The sequence below is a fragment of the Giraffa tippelskirchi genome, chromosome 4, assembly GCF_054371585.1.
Source record: "Giraffa tippelskirchi isolate mGirTip1 chromosome 4, T2T-mGirTip1v1.2.pri, whole genome shotgun sequence".
Taxonomy (NCBI): domain Eukaryota; kingdom Metazoa; phylum Chordata; class Mammalia; order Artiodactyla; family Giraffidae; genus Giraffa; species Giraffa tippelskirchi.
In genome coordinates, this window is record NC_137278.1 from 124,601,158 (window position 1) to 124,624,707 (window position 23,550).

Below are 23,550 nucleotides of genomic sequence, written 5' to 3' on the forward strand. Positions count from 1 at the left end.
AATGGCCATCATCAAAAAATCTACAAAAAATAAACACTGGAGAGGATATGCCGAAAAGGGAACCCGCTTGCCCAGTTGTTGGGTATGTAAATTGATACAGTCACTATGGAGAAAAGAATGGAGATTTCTTAAACAACTAGGAATAAAACTACCTTGGGCTTATGTCCTGAGAAAACCACAATTCTAAAAGACACGTTACCCCAATGTTCATTGCAACACTATTTACAATAGCCAGAACATGAAAGCAACTTAGATGTCCATCAACATGACTGGATAAAGAAGTTGTGGTACATACATACAATGGAATTACTCAGCCATAAAAAGAAACACATCTGAATCAGTTCTAGTGAGGTGGATGAAATTAGAGCCTGTTACACAGAGTGAAGTAAGTCAGAAAGAGAAAAACAAATATTGTAATATTAACGCACATATATGGAATCTAGAAAAATGGTACTGATGAAACCCATTTGCAGGGCAGCAATAGAGACACAGATGTAGAGAACTGACTTGTCGACACAGCAGGGAAAGGATAGGGTGTGACAAACAGAGTAGCACTGAAACATATACATTACCATATGTAAACAGCTGGCCAGTGGGAATTTGCTATTTGATGCAAGGAGCTCAACCTGGTGCTCTGTAACAATCTAGAGGGTGGGAAGAGGTGGGAGGAAGGTTCAAGAGGGAGGGGACATATGTATACCTATGGCTGATTCATGTAGATGTATAGCAGAAATCAACACACTGTAAAGCAATTATCCCCCAATTAAAAATAAATATTTTTTAAAAAAAATTACAAATGTAATAATGCACAGAGAGGGGATTTCACCTGACTTCAAAATGCTGTTAAACAGTCCACTATGCTACAAGCCCTAGGCTTCTTCTCAATTTTCCTTTTCTGAACTTCTCAGATTTCCATGATGGACATGATTTATATTTGTAACCAGAAAATATGTTCTTTTATTATTTCTAAATATTTTTAAACTAAATCACTGCTTTAAGTATTTAGAAGTTGCAAACAGATATAATAAGATTATATCAGAAAAATTAATGCCTTGCAGAACAAAATAAATATATACTTCCTTATCAGAGATCTAACTAAATATGATTTACCTCTTAATTGATCCCCCACAACAGTGCATTTTGGCATGGCGCTATACAAAGACAGAAATTCTTAAAACATTATCCAAATATTATTCAGCTAATAAAGCCCAAATAAAGTATCACTGAGACTCTAGAAAAATTTTTATATTAGCATACATATGTAAAACTTAACCACAGTTCAGTTCAGTTCAGTCGCTCAGTCGTGTCCGACTCTCTGCAACCCCATGAATTGCAGCACGCCAGGCCTCTCTGTCCATCACCAACTCCCGGATTCTACCCAAACCCATGTTCATCGAGTCGGTGATGCCATCCAACCATCTCATCCTCTGTCGTCCCCTTCTCCTCCCGCCCCCAATCCTACCCAGCATTAGGGTCTTTTCCAACGAGTCAACCCTTCGCATGAGGTGGCCAAAGTATTGGAGCTTCAGCTTCAACATCAGACCTTCCAATGAACACCCAGGATTGATCTCTTTTAGGATGGATTGATTGGATCTCCTTGCAGTCCAAGGGACTCTCAAGAGTCTTCTCCAACACCACAGTTCAAAAGCATCAATTCTGCGGCGCTCAGCTTTCTTCACAGTCCAGCTCTCATATCCATACATGACCACTGGAAAAACCATAGCCTTGACTAGACGGACTTTTGTTGGCAAAGTAATGTCTCTGCTTTTAAACATGCTATCTAGGTTGGCCATAACCTTCCTTCCAAGGAGTAAGCGTCTTTTAATTTCATGGCTGCAGTCGCCATCAGCAGTGATTCTGGAGCCCAAAAGAGTAAAGTCTGACACTGTTTCCACTGTTTCCCCATCTATTTCCCATGGAGTGATGGGACCAGATGCCATGATCTTAGTTTTCTGAACGTTGAGCTTTAAGCCAACTTTTTCACTCTCCTCCTTCACCTTCATCAAGAGGCTCTTTAGCTCTTCTTCACTTTCTGCCATAAGGGTGGTGTCATCTGCATATCTGAAGTTATTGATATTTCTCCCGGCAATCTTGATTCCAGCTTGTGTTTCTTCCAGCCCAGCGTTTCTCATGATGTACTCTGCATATAAGTTAAATAAGCAGGGTGACAATATACAGCCTTGACGTACTCCTTTTCCTATTTGGAACCAGTCTCTTGTTCCATGTCCAGTTCTAACTGTTGCTTCCTGACCTGCATACAGGTTTCTCAAGAGACAGGTCAGATGGTCTGGTATTCCCATCTCTTTCAGAATTTTCCACAGTTTATTGTGATCCACACAGTCAAAGGCTTTGGCATAGTCAATAAAGCAGAAATAGATGTTTTTCTGGAACTCTCTTGCTTTTTCGATGATCCAGCGGATATTGGCAATTTGATCTCTGGTTCCTCTGCCTTTTCTAAAACCAGCTTGAACATCTGGAAGTTCACGGTTCACGTATTGCTGAAGCCTGGCTTGGAGAATTTTGAGCATTACTTTACTAGCATGTGAGATGAGTGCAATTGTGCGGTAGTTTGAGCATTCTTTGGCATTGCCTTTCTTTGGGATTAGAACGAAAACTGACCTTTTCCAGTCCTGTGGCCACTGCTGAGTTTTCCAAATTTGCTGGCATATCGAGTGCAGCACTTTCACAGCATCAAACTGGAAGTGGTCAAACAGGAGATGGCAAGAGTGAACGTTGACATTCTAGGAATCAGTGAACTAAGATGGACTTGAATGGGTGAATTTAACTCAGATGACCATTATATCTACTAGTGTGGGCAAGAATCCCTTAGAAGAAATGGAGTAGCCATCATGGTCAACAAAAGAGTCCAAAATGCAGTACTTGGATGCAATCTCAAAAACGACAGAATGATCTCTGTTCGTTTCCAAGGCAAACCATTCAATATCACGGTAATCCAAGTCTATGCCCCGACCAGTAACGCCGAAGAAGCTGAAGTTGAACGGTTCTATGAAGACCTACAAGACCTTCTAGAACTAACACCCAAAAAAGATGTCCTTTTCATTATAGGGGACTGGAATGCAAAAGTAGGAAGTCAAGAAACACCTGGCATAACAGGCAAGTTTGGCCTTGGAGTACAGAATGAAGCAGGGCAAAGGCTAATAGAGTTTTGCCACGAGAACGCACTGGTAATAACAAACACCCTATTCCAACAACACAAGAGAAGACTCTACATGTGGACATCACCAGATGGTCAACACCAAAATCAGATTGATTATATTCTTTGCAGCCAAAGATGGAGAAGCTCTATGCAGTCAGCAAAAACAAGACCAGGAGCAGACTGTTGCTCAGATCATGAACTGCTTATTGCCAAATTCAGACTTAAAGTGAAGAAAGTAGGGGAAACCACTAGACTATTCAGGTATGACCTAGATCAAATCCCTTATGAGTATACAGTGGAAGTGACAAATAGATTTAAGGGACTAGACCTGATGGACAGAGTGCCTGATGAACTATGGACAGAGGTTCGTGACATTGTACAGGAGACAGGGATCAAGAAAATCCCCATGGAAAAGAAATGCAAAAAAGCAAAATGGCTGTCTGAGGAGGCCTTACAGATAGCTGGGAAGAGAAGAGAAGCGAAAAGCAAAGGAGAAAAGGAAAGATATAGAACTTAACCACAGTGTAATATTAAAAATGAAAATGAGGTGGAAAATGTGTTTTTAAATTCCATCTACTGGTATGAGCCGTAAACAGATGTCTATGCAACTAGGTTATTCATGTTATTGTATTAAATATATCAATCATAGTGCATACAATAATGGCCAGGGATCTATCCTAATGTAGAATACCCTATCCTCAATACCACAGCGCATATTGAGAACATAGTCCAAGACGATCAGGTTATATGACCCCATATCTATTGCCAAGTGACCAAATGTGATCACCTGGACCCAACAGCAGCCATCCACAGGCTAGCTAGCAACCAGTAAGAATGGCTCAGTGGCAAAGCAAACAAACAAACCCCACTGTGAAAAATGAACTACTGCTGAACTTCAAGCTTAGGCCTTTAAATTGCAGAGTATGAAGAAAAATGAGTAATTAGTCACACAAACTGGCACTAAACAGATATATAGTGCAGCCATGAGGTAAATAAGAGGTAAATCCAGCCAAAATACCATTGCTTCTTGAGAGTGCAGAAGCTCTTAAAGAAAAAACTAGAGAGTTAAGAAAATTAGCTAGCACCAAATGAACCTAACAAGAATTATAATCACTGTTTCCGAACCAGAGTAAAGCTTATTTCTAGAATGATCTCTAAAAGATGTGTTTCATGGTATCACAATTCCTAGAAGGAAGAATCTTAAGCATCAAATGACCTCATTCCACTCCCAACCTCAGTTGACTAAATCAGCAGTGAACATTTGACCCAGAGGAAGCAACTCAATTATTGGCCAACCAGAGACTTGTACACATGATCCAATAAGAAAAGATAAGGAGGACATTTTAGATTCTTCTCTTGGGGTATAGAAGTTGAGACATCTGGCCAGTTGGCTATGCAAAGGTAAGGTAAAAAGCAAGTAGAATCATGTGGCCAGATGGCCATCTGAGGTCTTGAGCATACTAAGCAAGCAACAGCAAGGAAGACGGACACAGAGATGCAGAGACCAAATGCCGGTGGTCCATGAAATTGTGTGAGATAAAGAGAAGCCTCTCCTCCTGACACCATTCTAGGTCCCACTGTCTAGAGACCCAACTGTACAGCAATTCTTGTTCTTAGATCACTTTGAAAGCTTACGATAAATCCTTTCAATTTAGACTGATTTGAGGAAGTTTATAATCCTTGAAAATAAAAGGCACTTATTAGAATATTGTCCAAGGATGACAGATAACATTCATGCATTTAAAGTTTAATTAACTACTGCTTCCTCTCCTCCATATATCATGGGAAAGTAAGTCTGTGCTCCTGTTTCTGTGCCCTTACTTCCCAGCCAATCATTTCTCCCTATGACCCTCCTGAAACTGAATGACCTAACTATTCAGGTTCAGTCTGGCTCCAGAGTTCTTCACCATTCCAATCAGCGGACACTACTCAATCCTTACCTGACTCCATGTCTCTTCAATATGCACACTTATCTAATACTTGCCTCCACCTGTCTCCTGAGTGCTGGACCTAGTGAATATCTATTGGGATGTCCAAACCTCTAGTTCACACTCATCTTCTCCCCAAAGCTGTTCTTCCTCCTCCTCTATTCTTCATCTTAGTCCATTCCACCCAGACTACTCACAAATCGCTAAGTCCTTTTAATTCTACTAACTTTCCTGAAAATCTACTCTTTCTTTATTCCGAAAGCCATCATCTGATTCAAGCTTTTAATAACCCCTGGGATGCAGAAATTCTGATTCAATGGAGGGACCTGGCCATCTTTTTTTCTTCTTTTTTTTAAAAGCATTCCAAATGATTCCAATGAGCAACAATTTTAGGAACTAAAAAGTTAGTACCTTCCAGCAGGCCTCGTCGTTTATGGTGACATCCTCTCTACACAGCTACCAAGTCAACATTTATTATTAAAAATATTGGGTTGGCCAAAAGGTTTGTACAGGTTTCAACGTAAGATGTTACAGGAAAAAAAACAATGTTTTGTTCAACTCAATACACCAAGTATCAAATATTAACGGAGGTTTTCAGTTCAGTTCAGTCACTCAGTCGTATCCAACCCTTTGCGACCCCATGGACTGCAGCATGCCAGGCTTCCCTGTCCGTCACCAACTTCTGGAGCTTGCTCAAACTCATGTCCATCAAGTCAATGATGCCATCCAACCATCTCATCTTCTGTCATCCCCTTCTCCTCCTGCCTTCAATCTTTCCCAGCATCAGGGTCTTACATACTAAGAAAAAAAAAAAAAGAAAATCCCCACCCTAAAGGAACTCAGACTAGCAGTGAAGTCCAGTACCACAAAAACAATGTAGTAAGTTTTACAGAGATCTATATACTAAGTGTTTTAGTATTCTAAGCTACTATATGGGTTGTTGGTTGGCTTAGTTGCTAAGTCACGTCCAACTCTTTTTGACCCCACAGACTGTAGCCCACCAGGCTCCTCTGTCCATGGAATTTCCTAGGCAAGAATACTGGAGTTGGGTTGCCATTTCCTTCTCCAGGGGATCTTCCCAACACAGGGAAAGAATCCATGTCTCCTGCTTGGCAGGTAGATTCTTTAACACTGAGCCACCTGGGAAGCCCAAACTACTATATATTATACTAAGTGGTTACTGAATGCTGGTTCTGTGGTGAGTGCTTCACGAACAATATTTCACTTAATCCTTCTACAATATTATAAAGTACATATTATGCTCAATTTACAGATAAAGCAGTGGGTACCAGAGAGCTTGAAATCTTGGTCTAATTCCAAAATCCCATTCTCTTAATTAGTATGGGGTGCTTTGGGAGAAGAAAAAAAAAGCAAGCACCTTTTTTTCTTAGGTGATACTAACTGTAAATATCACCTAAACTGAGCAACATGGACAAGCAATGGTAGGACACTCGGGGCAGAATGAAGAGCTTATATAGAGATGTGAAGGGATGGGAGAACAGAGAAAGTTATGGAAACCCACTAAATAGATGCCGTGGTCAATGAATATACAGAGAGGTAGATGGAGATGAGCATGAAATGGAATCTCTGTTCCCCAAGGAAACAGAGCAATATGGGTCTTACATGCCAACAAAGAGAGTCTAGACATCTCCTATGGGCACTGAGTAGTCACCAACAAATTTTAGACAGATGACTGATTCACCTGATTTACTTTTTATAAAGACTACCTGGGAAAAATAATTTTGAAGAGTCTTCCTTATTACAAATTTGATTATTTAAGAACTTTCTGTGGCTCTATATTGTCTATTGTATAAAATCCAAAATCTTCTCCTGTCTCATTTCTTCTAACTATCTCTATTCACATGTAGAAATATTCACAATTTCCCTAAGATGTCCTAGGCTGCTTCAGGTTTTTGCATCTGCCTGGTCCCCAACTCTGAAAATGCCTTTTGTCCCTTGTTCCTCCTTGCCTGAGGCACTCAGGCTTCTGCAAGGCCTTCAACATCTCTACTCCCTATCTCCCTCCCTCCCCCTTCAGTTCGCTACAGTTCACTCGATCAGTCTTATCCCACTCTTTGCAACCCCATGGACTGCAGCACACCAGGTTTCCCCATCCATCACCAACTCCCGAGCTTACCCAAACTCACGTCCATTGAGACAGTGATGCCATACAACCATCTCATCCTCTATCATCCCCTTCTCCCCCTGCCTTCAATCTTCCTTAGCATCAGGGTCTTTTCAAATGAGTCCGTTCTTCCCATCAGGTGGCCAAAGTATTGGAGTTTCAGCTTCAGCATCACTCCTTCCAATGAATATTCAGGACTGATTTCCTTTAGGATGGACTGGTTGGATCTCCTTGCTGTCCAAGGGACTCTCAAGAGTCCTCTCCAACACCACAGTTCAAAAGCATCAATTCTTCATCGCTCAGCTTTCTTTATATAGTTCAACTCTCACATCCATATGTGACTACTGGAAAAACCATAGCTTTGACTAGATGAACCTTTGTTGGCAAAGTAATGTCTCTGTTTTTTAATACGCTGTCTAAGTTGGTCATAAACTTTTCTTCCAAGCAGCAAGAGTCTTTTAATTTCATGGCTGCAGTCACCATTTGCAGTGATTTTGGAGCCCCAAAAATCATTTGTCACTGCTTCCCCATCTATTTGCCATGAAGTGATGGGACCAGATGCCACAATCTTCGTTTTCTGAATGCTGAGTTTTAACTGAACATTTTCACTCTCCTCTTTCACTTTCATCAAGAGGCTTTTTAGTTCTTCTTCACTTTTTGCCAGGAAGGTGGTGTCATCTGCATATCTGAGGTTATTGATATTTCTTCTGGCAATCTTGATTCCAGCTTGTGCTTCATCCAGCCCAGCGTTCCTCATGATGTACTTGGCACATAAATTAAATAAGCAGGGTGACAAAATACGGCCTTAATGTACTCCTTTCCCAATTTGGAATTAGTCTGTTTTTCCATGTCCAGTTCTAACTGTTGCTTCCTGACCTGCATACAGATTTCTCAAGAGGCAGGTCAGGTGGTCTGCTATTCCCATCTCTTTCAGAATTTTCCACAGTTTGTTGTGATCCACACAGTCAAAGGCTTTGGCAGTGTCAACAAAACAGTAGTAGATGTTTTTCTGGAACTCTCTTGCTTTTACGATGATCCGACAGATGTTCGCAATTTGATCTCTGGCTCCTCTGCCTTTTCTAAATCCAGCTTGAACATCTGGAAGTTCACAGTTCATGTACTGTTGAAGCTTGGCTTGGATAATTTTGAGCATTACTTTGCTAGCATGTGAGATGAGTGCAATCGTGTGGTAGTTTGAGCATTCTTTGGCATTGCCCTTCTTTGGGATTGGAATGAAAACTGACCTTTTCCAGTCCTGTGGCCATTGCTGAGTTTTCTACATTTGCTAGCATATTGAACGCAGCACTCTCGCAGCATCATCTTTTAAGATTTGAAATAACTCACTGGAATTCCATCACCTCCACTAGCTTTGTTCATAGTGATGCTTCCTAAAGCCCACTTGACTTCAGATTCTAGGATGTCTGGCTCTAGGTGAGTGATCACACCATCGTGGTTATCTGGGTCTTTTTTGTATAGTTTTTCTGTATATTCTTCCTCTCCCCCTTACACCATAGAATTGCTTTTTCTTTTGTGATCACATTCTTCCTCCGGGTATCTATTGACACATCATATTGCTCTGTAATTTTTTAAATTTAAGTATCTGTCTCACTCCATTAAAACTCTGCAAGAGTTTTAATATCTCAAGCCCAGCCAGTAATTAGAACAGATGTTCAACACTGTGAAAAATGCCTACACAAACACAAAGTACAAAAAATACATAAATAACAAGGGAGTGATAAGAAAAGCATTCCTTGAATAAATCTGGAGTATGTAATAATGAAAAAAACAACAGCAGCAGCTAACATTTATAGAGAATTTACCCGGAGCCAGATACTGTAGTAAGACCGTCACATGTATTAATTCACTTAATCCTCACAACTCTATGAGAAGGGTACTATTATCATGACCATTTTAATGAGACACAGAGAAGTCAAGAAACTTGCCCAAAGCTACCCAGCTAGTAAATGAGGTGCAGATGCCACTCCAGACAGTCTGGCTACAGAGTTCAGGTTCTTGACCAATTATACTATCTCTTCAGCTCCAGCAAAGACCACCAGTGTAAGAAAACAATTCTAGCCCTGGTTCTTTCATATCTTAATCTCTTTTTTATTCTTAACACACTAAAAATAAATCTACACAGTGAGAAAAAATTCTACTTCTCAAAATTCGCTTCAGTAAATGAGTAATAATTTCATCAAACTTAAATGTGTAACTAATCTGGGAGGACGTCCCGAACATCTTAGTTAGATCAGAGCCCTCCTGCTGTTTGCTTCTGGGGCTCGCTATGCTTTTCCTTCAGATCACTCACCCATGGATGTGACCACATAACTATGACTGTTTGAACAGTTCCACAGTTCGGCCCTGGTTACTCAGCTCCACAGGGGTTCATGTCTATTTTACTCATAAGTGCATCCACATCAAATAGTAGACAAAAGATGTTTGAGAAGGAGATATGTTCAGATCTTTCCTATTCATCTCTTTTTTCTGCTCACATTGCCATCATCATAACGTTAATCATAATTGCTTTGATTTTAAAATCAGTCTCCTCTGATCTCTGCCTATACTCTCCTACGGTTCTATAATATGCATCACATGCAACACTGACAAATTAATTTTTTCTTAAAACATTCTTTTAGATACTCATTCAGCAAACATTAACTCCTAGTATGTGCCTGAAGGAAACCAAAATATGTAACCCTAAAATATGTCACTTTGGTATATTATTTTTCATTAAAAGCACTTAAACAGCAGGCCCAAGAAGAACACTCTGATCCTCCTTTTGAGTAGAAATTACTAGGCAGGCAGTGTACAACTCTGAGACCTTGGTACTGTTTTCAGTAAGCAACCAGCTCCACTGTCCTGAATTCCTGGAATGTCTCTTTAGTCTGATAAATTATCAGCACTCAGATCCAGGGAAGGGCAGTAATTAAATTCTGTTCCATATGCTAAACACCTACTGATCACCTGGGGATCACCACCTTATAGGCAAATTCAGACTTAAATTGAAAAAACTAGGGAAAACCACTAGACTATTCAGGTATGACCTAAATCAAATCGCTTACGATTATACAGTGGAAGTGAGAAATAGATTTAAGGGATCAGATCTGATAGACAGAGTGCCTGAAGAACTATGGACAGAGGTTCATACCACTGTAAAAGAGACAGAGATCAAGACCATCCCCAAGAAAAAGAAATGCAAAAAAGCAAAATGGCTGTCTGAGGAGGCCTTACAAATAGCTGTGAAAAGAAGAGAAGAGAAAAGCAAAGGAGAAAAGGAAAGATATTCCCATTTGAATACAGAGTTCCAAAGAACAGCAAGGAGAGATAAGAAAGCCTTCCTCAGTGATCAGTGCAAAGAAATAGTGGAAAACAATAGAACAGGAAAGACTGGAGATCTCTTCAAGAAAAGTAGAGATACCAAGGGAACATTTCATGCAAAGATAGGCTCAATCAAGGACAGAAATGGTAGGGACCTAACAGAAGCAGAAAATATTAAGAAGCAGTGGCAAGAATACACAGAAGAACTATACAAAAAAGATCTTCACAACCCAGAAAACCACAATGGTATGATCACTCACTTAGAGCCAGACACCCTGGAATGTGAAGTCAAGTGGGCCTTAGAAAGCATCACTACGAACAAAGCTAGTGGAGGTGATAGAATTCCAGTTGAGCTATTTCAAATTCTCAAAGATGATGCTGTGAAAGTGCTGCGTTCAATATGCCAGCAAATGTAGAAAACTCAGCAATGGCCACAGGACTGGAAAAGGTCAGTTTTCATTCCAGTCCCAAAGAATGCTCAAACTACCGCACAATTGCACTCATCTCACATGCTAGCAAAGTAATGCTCAAAATTATCCAAGCCAAGCTTCAACAGTACATGAACTGTGAACTTCCAGATGATCAAGCTGGATTTAGAAAAGGCAGAGGAGCCAGAGATCAAATTGCGAACATCCGTCGGATCATTGTAAAAGCAAGAGAGTTCCAGAAAAACATCTACTTCTGTTTTATTGACTCTGCCAAAGCCTTTGACTGTGTGGATCACAACAAACTGTGGAAAATTCTGAAAGAGATGGGAATAGCAGACCACCTGACTTGCCTCTTGAGAAATCTGTATGCATGCAGGTCAGGAAGCAACAGTTAGAACTGGACATGGAAAAACAGACTAATTCCAAATTGGGAAAGGAGTACATCAAGGCTGTATTTTGTCACCCTGCTTATTTAATTTATATGCCAAGTACATCATAAGAAACGCTGGGCTGGATGAAGCACAAGCTGGAATCAAGATTGCCAGAAGAAATATCAATAACCTCAGATACGCAGATGACACCACTCTTGTGGCAGAAAGCGAAGAAGAACTAAAGAGCCTCTTGATGAAAATGAAACAGGAGAGTGAAAAAGTTGGCTTAAAGTTCAACATTCAGAAAACGAAGATTGTGGTATCTGGTCCCACCACTTTATGGCAAATCGATGGGGAAATAGTGGAAACGGGACAAACGATTTTTGGGGCTCCAAAATCACTGCAAATGGTGACTGCAGCCATGAAATTAAAAGACTCTTGCTGCTTGGAAGAAAAGTTATGACCAACCTAGACAGCGTATTAAAAAGCAGAGACATTACTTTGCCCACAAAAGTCCATCTAGTCAAAGCTATGGTTTTTCCACTAGTCATGTATGGATGTGAGAGTTGGACTATATAAAGAAAGCTGAGCGATGAAGAATTGATGCTTTTGAACTGTGGTATTGGAGAAGACTCTTGAGAGTCCCTTAGACTGCAAGATCTAACCAGTCCATCCTAAAGGAAATCAGTCCTGAATATTCACTGGAAGTAGTGATGCTGAAGCTGAAACTCCAATACTTTGGCCACCTGATGTGAAGAACTGACTCATTTGAAAAGACCCTGATGCTGCAAAAGATTGAAGGCAGGAAGAGAAGGGGATGACAGAGGATGAGATGGATGGATGGCATCACTGACTCAATGGATATGAGTTTGAGTAAACTCTGGGAGTTGGTGATAGACAGGGAGGCCTGGCATCCTGCAGTCCATGGGGGTCGCAAAGACTCGGACAGGACTTAGCGACTGAACTGAACTGATCATTAATCTTAAGCCCATACATCTGGTCCATGGTAAAATGGCGAGAGGGGATGAAAAAGGGTGGTGACTTAATCCAAGGACCAAGAGAATCCATCAGTTCTGTTCCAGTGACTCTGCAACCCCATGGACTGCAGCACACCAGGCTTCCCTGTTTATCACCAACTCCCAGAGCTTGTTCAAACTCATGTCCATTGAGTCGGTGATGCCATCCAACCACCTCATCCTCTGTTGTCCCCTTCTCCTCCTGCTTTCAGTCTTTTCCAGCATCAGGGTCTTTTCAAATGAGTCAGTATTTTGCATCAGGTGGCCAAAGTATTGGAGCTTCAGCATCAATCCTTTCAATGAATATTCAGGACTGATTTCCTTTAGGATTGACTGGCTTGATCTCCTTGCAGTCCAAGGGACTCTCAAGAGTCTTCTCCAACACCACAGTTCACAAGCATCAATTCTTCAGTTCTCAGCTTTCTTTATGGTCTGTAGCCATGAAATTAAAAGACGCTTACTCCTTGGAAGAAAAGCTATGACCAATCTAGACAGCATATTAAAAAGCAGAGACATTACTTTGCCAACACAGGTCTGTTTAGTCAAAGTTATGGTTTTACCAGCAGCCATGTATGGATGTAAGACCATAAGGAAAGGTCCATAAAGAGAAGTCACAAAGATGTTAAGTATCCTTTAAACTGATTGGTTAGAAATAATGTGATTTAAGGAAGGGTATAAAAACAGCTGTAAGTCCCACCTTGGAGGGACTCTTTACCCCCTCTCAATGTCTACGCTGAGGGCTTTATACTCTCCTCCTCTTATTAATAAATCCTAGTCACTTGCTACTGTGAGTGTGTGTTCATGGATTCCATTCTTTGGTTCCACAGACAAGAACTCAGATTCCTGTCTCACTTTTTCTTCCAGAAAAAAGGAGATAAAACTCCTGTTGAAACGGATCCTCACTGTATCAGGGGTAAAGATGCCCTCATTACTAGCGACAGAGAATTTAGGACTGAGAAATCTATACAAACCAACCTTGTTAAAGTAACCCTTATCTTCCTAGTTACTTCTTGACCAGTTACTACCTCAGCCCAGTCAATTTTTCACAAATCTTGCTTCTTTATCTAAAAGGTGCAAAGACTTCCTCTCTGGTCCCTTCAGGTCTTCATTCTTGTGTGAAGGCTCCCATGTACATGTAAAAACTTAATAAAATGTGTATGCTTTTCTCCTGTTAATCTGTCCTGGACAGTCTAATTCTTAGGCCCAGCCAGAGACCCCCAGGGGATATCCTGGTGGCTCAGACAGTAAATAATCCACCTACAACACAGGAGACCTGGGTTCGATCCCTGGGTTGGGAAGATCCCCTGGAGGAAGGCATGGCAATCCACTCCAGTATTCTTGCCTGGAGAAGCCCCATGGATGGAGGAGCCTGGTGGGCTGCAGTCCATGGGGTCAAAAAGAGTCGGACATGACTGAGTGACTAAACACAGCACAGAGACCCAAAGAGGGTAGAGGAGAATTTTTTTTCTCCCCTACATACCAAATATATTTCACTGTTTAGTAAAATCCTATTAATTTCCTAAGGTCTATAGAACAAAATTCAAAATGTTGGATTTGTCTGTTGAAATAAATAAGAAGGAAAGCTACCCCAGACCTTGGTCGCTAATACCATTCCCCACTAAAAAGAATAGGGCTTCTCAGAGAAATGGCTAATTTCAGGGCTGGGAAAGAGTAGGTAAAGGTGGAATATCTTACTATGCCAGAAAGTAAGAAAAGAGTTCAAAAAAATGATAGGGGCGTGACAAAAGGACACAGGAGCCACCTGAAGGTGCTCCTACTGTTCAAATGTGGTACAAACTGAACACCAAAATAATTAAGTACAGTGATGAGTTATAGATCATTTTTATAAAAATGAAATCATGAGTCCACACCAGTAGAAAAGGAAGGAATGGGGGGTGGGGCAGGGTGGGGATGTGAGGCAAGGGAGGGGAAAGACAAGAACCCACTGGTAAATGTGTAGCAGAGCTACAGTGGGAAAATCATCAACTTGCAGTCATTATGGTGAAGACCAGATCAAGCAAGAATCAAAAATTGGGCACACCTCGAACTTTGACAAGGTAATCAAAGTTAACATTACCTATGAAGGACAAAAAGACATGGGTCTCCAAATATAATAACCAGAGATGGACACAACAACTTCTAGGCCATATTCCAGTTACAAATGCATAGTCTCAATCTACTCACAATGGCAACACAACATAAGGTACACTATAGTGGGGTGGGGGGGGAAGCAAGAGGGGATCTGTATTCTTCAAAAATGTCATAAATTACAAAGAAACGCTATGGTAATGTTTCAGATTAATAGAAGCTAACAACTATATATAATATCTAAACCTAACTGTGACTTCCCTAGTGGTACAGTGGATAGGAATCCGACTGCCAATGCAGGGGACAAGGGTTCAATCTCTGGTACAAGAAGACACCACATGTTGTGTTTCACAACTACTCAGCCCACTCACATAGGGCCCATCCTCTGCAACAAGAGAAGCCACCCCGCCCACAACTAGAGAAAGCCCTTATACAGCAAAAAAGACCTTGCGCTACCAAAAATAAACAAATTATTTTTAAAAAAATAAATAAACCTAACTGAACCCTACACTAGTAAGGGGGAAATACTACAAAGGACATTATCAGGTCAATTGAAAAAAATGCAATTATGAATAGTAAATAGAATCAATGTAAATTTATGAAGTTGGCAACTATACTGAAGTTATGTAAAAGAGCATCCCTGTTCTTCATTGAAGCTTTCAGAGGTGAAAAGCCGTAACTGGTCCTCAAGTGATTCACGAAAAACAAAAAAATAATTACACATATATAGAGAGAGAAGTATGCAATAATAAGGCAAACAGGATAAAATGTGAACAATAAGTAAATTTAGATAAAAGAGTATACGGCTGTTTCTTGTATTATTTTATTCTTATAACTTTTTGTAAGCTTGAAATTAGTTCCAAATAAAAGTTTAAAAGTATATACGTATTCAACTAGAACTGCACTGTCCAATACAGTAGCCACCAACTATAAAAGGTTGCTGAACAGTTAAAATATGGCCTGTCCAAAGTTAGATGTGCTGTTAGTGCAAAATACAAACCAGATTTCAAAAACTTAGTATAAAAAAAAAATCTCATCAGTAATTTTTGAAATATCGCAGTAATTTTTACGTTGACTATATGTTGAAACATTTTAGATATATTGGGTCGTTATATTGACTATATATTGGGTCAGAAGAAATCTATTTTTAAAATTAATTTCACCTCTTCACTTTTTTAAAAAATGTCTTCTTGACAGTGATTATCTTTATTTATTTACTTGGCTGCATTGTCTTACTGGTGGCTCTCTGGCTCAGCAGTTGTAGCACACAGGCTTAGTTACTACAGGTTTAGTGACTACTCGACATGTGGGATCTTAGTTCCCCGACCAGGGTTCAAACCTACATAACCTGCACTGCAAGGCGGATTCTTAACCACTGGATCACCAGGGAAGTCCCTCTTCACTTTTTTAAAATGTGGCTACTAGAAGCTTTAAATCACATATATAATTCGTATTTGCATTGGACAGGGCTGAGCTAGATGGTCAAGAATCTCCACGATGAAGTGTCACACAATCTTTGTAAGTTTCTCTCTCAATTTCTTTCTGCCGGAAGCAGATCTCTATCTCTAAGTCACTTGGTTTTAAGCTACTTAAGGGTAAGAATCAGTTTTATTCACTGCCGTACCTCCAGTATCTAGCACATATCCAGTGTTATTTAATATTAAACATTTGTTTATTGAAAGGCAATATGCAAAGAATGGAGGGATAGCAGGAAGAATGAAATCATTCCCATCTCTGAGTCTGTTTATACTATAAACTCCTTCCTAGACTGAAAGTAACTCTTCCTCTGCTAAGCATCTTCTTCAAAACTCCATCCCTCCAAGGAGACTCTCCACTCACACAGGTTCATTCTGATCAGTTCTCCTCTGTACTACTACAGCCTTCATTTTCTATATAATTCACTTTGGCATTTAATCATGTAGGTTCCCTGAGAATTTAGATCTCACATTTTTCCATATTTTCCACAACGACCAGCACAGCGCTAACCATATCAGTTGAGGAGCAGAGGAGAGGGCAACAAGGTGCTTAAAAAAAAGTGAGAGGGGGATGGATTGAGACAAGTTAGCTCTAGTCTCAGTTCTGACACCTACTGTGTTGCTTTAGATAAAACACTTAATCTCTCCCTTTCTACTTCCTCATTTTTAAAATCAGAGAGACCCATTAACCATAAAAGAAGCCTTCTGTTTCCACAATTCTTGAATTAAATTCATTTTTTCTTTAGCAGTTATTACCAATAAAAGCAAATCTAATACACTTAAAGATCTCAGTTAAATCAGAGTAAAATCCCTAAGAATGAAATGGCAACAAAGTTTATAAACTGCCGGAAGTACTAAATGCTGGTGTCTTTCAGCCATGAAGCTCTTTAAATCTCCATTTCTCTTCAAAGCCTATTAAGCAAAACAATCAATACAAACATATTAGAGCTACTTCAATGTGTTGGTTTGTTGTTTTTTTTTTTTCAGACTTTTACAAGCCTCAAAGAAACACCTTTTAGTAGCTAATGGAAGAAAGAAAAATCAGAAACTAAATTTTCTATAAAGTACCCTGATACCTCATTGGTGATGTTCAAAGATTCTGAGTTACAACTGACTATATGCACAGTGTTTCTTTTTTCAAAAATGCTATTTAAAGTACACTATTCAGAGGAAAATTACAAGAGTTAAAATGAAAAAGTCATGTAAAAAACAGAATGTTAAAAAAGTATGCAATTTAATTTCAAAGCATGAACACCATTTCAAACAAATCTCTAAATAAGCCACCCTCAGTCAGTTCAGTTGCTCAGTCACGTCCAACTCTGCGATCCCATGGCCTGCAGCAGGCCAGGCTTCCCTGTCCATCACTAACTCCAGGAACTTACTCAAACTCATGTCCACTGAGTCAGTGATGCCATTCAACCATCTCATCCTCTGTCGCCCCCTTCTCTTCCAAGTCACTTTAGTTTTAATCTTATATCTCATGACCTCTTCTGAGAAATAAGATTATCAAGGTGGGAGAAAATAAAATGGTTGCCATGGTACATAAAGGTTCAAGTTATACTTGTCAGTAAATACCACCTGTGGAGTTTAAACTAGTAATACAAATTACAAGGTTTCTTTAAGGATTTATCCAAATGCTCCTACTAAATGCTGGGCATTAACATGGACCCACCTATAAGATTACAGCCAAATTCCACCCAGGGGACTCTAGGTCCTCCTGCTGCAGTCTCACCTCCTACCAATCCCTGCACATCATTTGCCTACCTAAACTTAATTATTCACACTCCCCTTAATAGTACATGCCCATTTTATGACTTCTGGTCTAGGCAGCCACAGTTCCCACAGCCCAACCTACCCTCCCCTCTTTTGAGCTGCAAATATACCCTCCTCCCAGAAGTTTTTCCCGAGCGCCCCAATCCTCTCCCAGGAAGTGGCCCCCAGGCACTATTCATTCTTCCATTACAAAGCACTACCATTACTTTTAAATGGCCATTCCCTCAACCACCTGTGAGTTCCAAAAGGCCGGCCTGTATCTTATTTAACTGGTTCCTAGGCCCCTAGCAGATACTTTGCATTTACTGCCACTCAAGGATACTGAAGGGAAAAAAAAAGTAGTAAGCTATGAGATACAATTCAAACTTTCCTATGAAAGAATATATAAATTTAAGACAGTGATTTTCAGCCAGGGCAATTTTGCCCCCAGGTGACATCTGGTAAAGTCTTCAGATATTTCTGGTTGTCACGAGAGTGGGTAAGGGATTGGGGGGGGCGGTGCTATGGCATCTAGTGGGTAGAAGGGAGGGATGCTGCTACACATCCTGCAATGCAAACGACAGCCCACTAAAACAAAGAATTATCTGCTCACAGATGTCAATAATGCCATGTTCCAAGTGACTTATAACATCTCAGCAATAACCAGAACAAATTCCCATCTTGTAGTTTCACCCTGAAACTTCTGTAGCCATTGATGTGTATGCACCAACACTCAAAATGACCTTTATACAATTGTAACACTTAAGAACACTAAACCAAGAGTACCTGAAAGCTGCTGTATTTCTGAAAACTAACCTATAACTACTAGACGCTGTTCTTAAGTCAGTAAACACTTTGTTTCATTTATAAACTTCAAAGCAAACCACAGGCAAACTACTGATAATCTTCAGCTGTGGAACTACGTGACAAAAAAATCTGAGGCATGAGGAAATGAGTTCCTTCAGGTGTGAAAAAAGAAAACTCTCTAATCAGTGCGAGTAAATCATACACAGATGACTTAATGTTGAACTGATGGCCAGAGTAAAGCGCATGCCCTTGCTACCGACAAAAACAGCACTTATCAAGATTTCAAAAAACTGACAAAACATTGCAAAAAATCATCAAATGTCAATACAAGGTGGCAGATACAGAAATTAACTATTTCTCCCCCTGATATATGACCAAGTGTCACTTGACTTGAACGTTTCACAAAGCTCTGCTGGTGCAAGGACACTCCCTTTCTATACAGGGGATGACTCAACTCTCTTTAGCACTTTCCTGGACTGCATACTACAAATTCAATAACTCCTTTTGTGCTTGGAACTAGTTATTCTACTCCCTCAGGAACCAACTAATGGGTTCGGCACCAAATTTTCAACCAATTTTTACTTTTTTGTTGCATCCCCATTAGTCTCAAAAAGAGGTTTTAAAAAAGCTAACCAAAACAAAAACTTGAGTTAACAGTAATTCTTATAGAAACATTTTAATTCTTATTCTAGGAACTGATTCCTAAACAAAACACCTCCAGCTTTCCAATACTCAATCTTTATATCTCAAGGTTTTTCCAGATCTGCAATGGACACAGCACTGGCAGAAAGTAAAGGGGCATTCCGTTAGGTAAAGCTTACAACTGATTTATTCTTGGATAACTCGAAAAAGGTACTAGGCTAGAAGAGGAAAACGCATTTTCAATTGGAGGAGAAAAAAAGTTGCCAACTGTGAGTAATATCTTCCTTCGCAGCTGACTTTGCCAGTTAGGTGTCGGTACCGCCACTGGGCCGATGCTAGGCCAGGCTTCACCACATCACCCTGCGGGATCGCCCAGCTGAGATAACGAAGCCGCATGAGGCAGGTGTGCGTCGTAGAAAGTTGGGGGGCAAGCTGGGCGAGCGCTGGGGGAAGAGGCGAGCCCGCCTCCCCCGAGCTCGCACCCCGCGTTCTCCGGCCTGGCGCGCGGCCGGACCCGCAGGCACTAACTCTCCATTTTCACAGTCACTCCAGGTTCTGGAAGGAACGTGCCGGCACCACACCCTCCCGCGTGCACTGACAGCCCGCGCGAGAGCCGGGCCGGGGCCTGGGCGTGCGGAGCCGCGAGAGACCAGACGCCTGGCCCCGGCCTGCTGCCCAGCCGCCGCCCCGCCCTGCCCCCGCGGCCTGCCCCCGGAGCAGACGACCGAGGCCTAATCGCCGCCCGGGCTGCGGGGCCTAAAGAAGGAAGGAGCCCGCGCTGAGGAGGGGGCGGCTTCCGCGTCCCCGGGCTCCGGCTCTCCGCTCACGTGCTCCTGGAAAGACGGTTGCTCTCCCTCTTACCCTCTGCAGAATCCTCCTTAACATGGTTTAAACACCACCGGCGCCGCCGCGGTGACTCTCCGAACCTTCCGCGGGGGCCACTCACTACTCGGGGGTGCGCGGGCGGGAGGGACTGAGCCGGGAGAGGACTGGGAGGAGGTCGAGGCGAGGCGGTGCCGCCGGCCGCTCGGGCGGCCCCGACTTCCCCGCGAGCTGCGAGAGGGAGGGCGCACGAGAGAGCGACGAGGTAGCCAGCCAGCGCCGCCCGCCTGCCAGGTCTTCCCCCGTAACTGACAGCGGGGCGGACCCGCCCGCCGCCGCGCCGCCCTCTCGGCCTGTCCATCCACGGGAGGCGGGGCTAGAAGGGGCCTGGCCCGCGTCTGCGACCAATCGAAAGCGGCGGCGGCGTGGGTGGTTGCGTGACGGACAGGCGGCGGGACGTGGGCGCCGCCGCCGCTCCTTCCGGCTGGTTGGGGGACGCCACGGCCGCCGAGCGCACGCCCGCGCTCCGTCGGAGGACGCTCCCGCGCTCAGACCGCGTACCCGCTAGGGGACCGGTGGGGGTCCGTGACTGCGACACCAAGAGGGATCTCGGGGCAGGTACCTAGACTGCACCTTAGACTACTCTGTAAAATTTGTCAATGTGACCCTGGCCTTGACCGTTCCTGAACGGGACCGTCATTTCTGCTGGAAGCGCTTAGTCCCTGGATGGAAGCAAAGGAGAGAATCACAGACACGATTAACCGGTCTGATGGGCTTCTCTCCCCTGGTCCAATCCCTGGCTCCTTTCCCATCTCCCTTCCTGCTCCTAATTTCAGCAGAAGGGAAGGTAAAGAACTGGAAGAAAGGGTAGGAAGAAACTGGAATTTGAATTAGTAAAAGAAGTTTGGGGTTGTCTGTTTTGGACTATAACAACAATTTTTAATGGGGTGATGTCTTAACATGTTGCACCATCTAAAGCCCATGCTTGGTCCATTCTCCTAAGGAATTTGAAATCCTCTTCTGATAATAGATGTATATGAAGTGAATCAACCTTAATGCATCTGTTTCATAGATTAAGAATAAATAATGAGGTCACAGATGAACAGTTTGCCAAAACAAGGACATGGACTTGGAAGTGGACCTGGAACTGACTTCCAGGCACGACATCATTATTTACACTCAGAAATCATAGCTGTGAAATCCTACCATTCTGCCAGTATTCACAACCTAAGAGGTTCGACTTGGGGTTGGGGGGGCTCTCAATAGTGTTTAAATAAGGAAAGTGAAAGAAAGGGAAGGTGTAGTCGTGTCCAGGGAAAGTGTAGTCGCTCAGTCCTGCGACCCCATGGACTGTAGCCCTCCGGACTCCTCTGTCCATGGGGATTTCCTAGGCAAGAATACAGGAGTGGGTTGCCATTCCCTCCTCCAGAGAATCTTCCTGACCTAGGGATTGAGCCCAGGTCCCCGGCATTCCAGGCAGATTCTTTACCATCTGAGGCACCAGGGAAGCCCTTAAATAGGGAAGGGGAGGAGAAGAATGCAATTAACTTGCTGGGGGTGCCATCTGAAGTCTACCAAGCAATGAATGGAGTGCTTATTAGAAGATACAGATCTTTTGAAAAAACGCAGCAAATATTATTTTCCAATTAAGGTTAAAAATGTTTTGTAAAAATATAAATAAAGCATTATATGATGTAATATGTTGTTTCTATCCAAACATGTCTGGTTTTTAATGTGTGTGTGTGTCTATAGTGCAGCACAACAGTCGTGCCTACAACTAATATATTATTAATCACTACTGATGACAGTGCACTTAAATACTTCCAGGCAAACAGAGCAAAGCAATGGTACTTTATTTTCAGACAATATGGGAAATATTTTCACCAACATAAAGTGATAAAACTGTGATATAATCAGCATAGATTTGGTCCCTGCCCCTGAGTATAATATGCTGAGTGATAGGATAATAAGAGCATCTTTTGTTGTAATGTTTGATTTATGACCCTGGTTCCAGACACCAGAGCTTCTAAGACCCTTGGAATTCCAGAGTCTTGATGTCTTTTTGTATGCTAGTGAATGGTTGGATGTCCCTAGATAGCTTTAGGATGGGTGCTGGTCTACAGAAAAACCAAATCATGATTATAAGGTTGGAATTTTCGAGGCCACATTCCCCCTCCACCTTCTGGAGGGAAGAGGAACTGGAAGACAAGCACCATTGGCCAATGATATAATCAATTATACCTATATAAAGAAACCTTCATAAAAAACCCTCAATAATGAGGTTTGGAGAACTTCAGATTGACTCACATCAAGGTGCTGGAGGATTACCTGTCTGGAGGGTATGGGGAAGCTTTGTACCCCTTCCCCTATACCTTGCCCTATACCTCTCTTCCATTTGGCTGTTGTGGAGTGGTAACCTTTGTAATAAGCCAATAAGAGTAAGTAAAGTATTTCTGTGAGTTCTGTTAGCAATTAGATGTGTATGTGTGTTTAGTGGTTTCAGTCCTGTCTGACTCTTTTCGACCCCATGGACTGTAGCCCACCAGGCTCCTTGGTCTATGAGACTTCCCAGGCAGGAATACTGGAGTGGCTTGCCATGCCCTCCTCCAGGGGATCTTGCCACCCCAGGGATCAAACTCGCATCTCTTATATCTCCTGCATTGGCAGGGGAGTTCTTTACCAATAGCAACACCTGGGAAGTCCTGTTAGGGATTATAGCAAATTGTATAAGCTGGGGAAAGTATTGTGGGAACCCCCAATTTATAACCAGTTGGCCCAAAGTACAAGTGACAACCTGGGACTTTCAAGTGGTATCTGAAGTAAGAGCATTTTTGGTGGGACAGAGCCTTTAGCCTATGGGGTCTGTGCTAACTCTGGGTTGTTAGTACCAAAACTGAATTAAATTGTAGGATACCTGGGTGGTGTCCAGAGAATTGGAGAATTGCTCAGTATGGAAAAAAACACACATTTGACATCACAAGTTTTGTAAGCAAAGAAAGGAAACAGCTTTTTACATTTAAAGTGACATTTGTTTTATTTTTTCAAAAATTAGTTTAAAGCTGCTTATTGATGTCACATTCTAAGGCCTTCTCCTCCGAAATTCTCTAGTGGAATCTTTTGACTAATATAATAGATTCTCATCTACTGCTTAGCAAGATGGGTTATTAAAAAAATCTATCTTCTTCTTATGATAACTCCATCACTGGAATAATAGACTAGAGAACTTAATTACTCCAAAGGAAAATAAGCAGTGGGTGAAACTTCATCATGTAAGAATATCCTTCACTATAATCTAGCAGCTTCCCACACAAAACAGTCCAGTTTAACATAGCAAGCAAATAGCAAGTGCGTGCGTGCTCAGTCGCGTCTGACTCTTTGCTTCCCAATGAACTGTAGCCCACCAGGCTCCTCTGTCCATGAGATTTTCCAGGCAAGAATACTGGAGTGGGTTGCTGTTTCCTTCTGCAGGGCATCTTCTCAACCCAGGGATCAAACCCGGAACTCAGGCATCTCCTGCATTGGCAGGCGGATTCTTTACCATTAGCGCCACCTGGAAAGACCTCTGGCTGCTAATTTCTATCCATTTAACTCTTTTACATCCACATCTCACCAGTTCTTTGA

General features: G+C 41.9%; 1 protein-coding gene and 1 long non-coding RNA gene across 4 annotated transcripts in view; one reads left to right on the forward strand and one right to left on the reverse strand.

Annotated features, from left to right (window-relative positions):
• The window catches only part of EEA1 (early endosome antigen 1), a 133,163-nt gene extending 112,930 nt beyond the window's left edge, over positions 1 to 20,233 (reverse strand). For all 3 annotated transcript variants that reach the window (XM_081592122.1, XM_081592121.1, XM_081592120.1), the window contains exon 1: positions 19,969 to 20,233. In XM_081592122.1, coding sequence (XP_081448248.1) covers positions 19,969 to 19,992 — 24 coding nt within the window. In that variant the 5' untranslated portion in view covers positions 19,993 to 20,233. The remainder of the gene's footprint in view (positions 1 to 19,968) is intronic.
• A 142-nt stretch (positions 20,234 to 20,375) lies between these two features.
• The window catches only part of LOC145546146 (uncharacterized), a 60,550-nt gene continuing 57,375 nt past the window's right edge, over positions 20,376 to 23,550 (forward strand). Inside the window, exon 1 of the long non-coding RNA XR_014082559.1 lies at positions 20,376 to 20,547. This is a non-coding gene — a long non-coding RNA (uncharacterized LOC145546146). The remainder of the gene's footprint in view (positions 20,548 to 23,550) is intronic.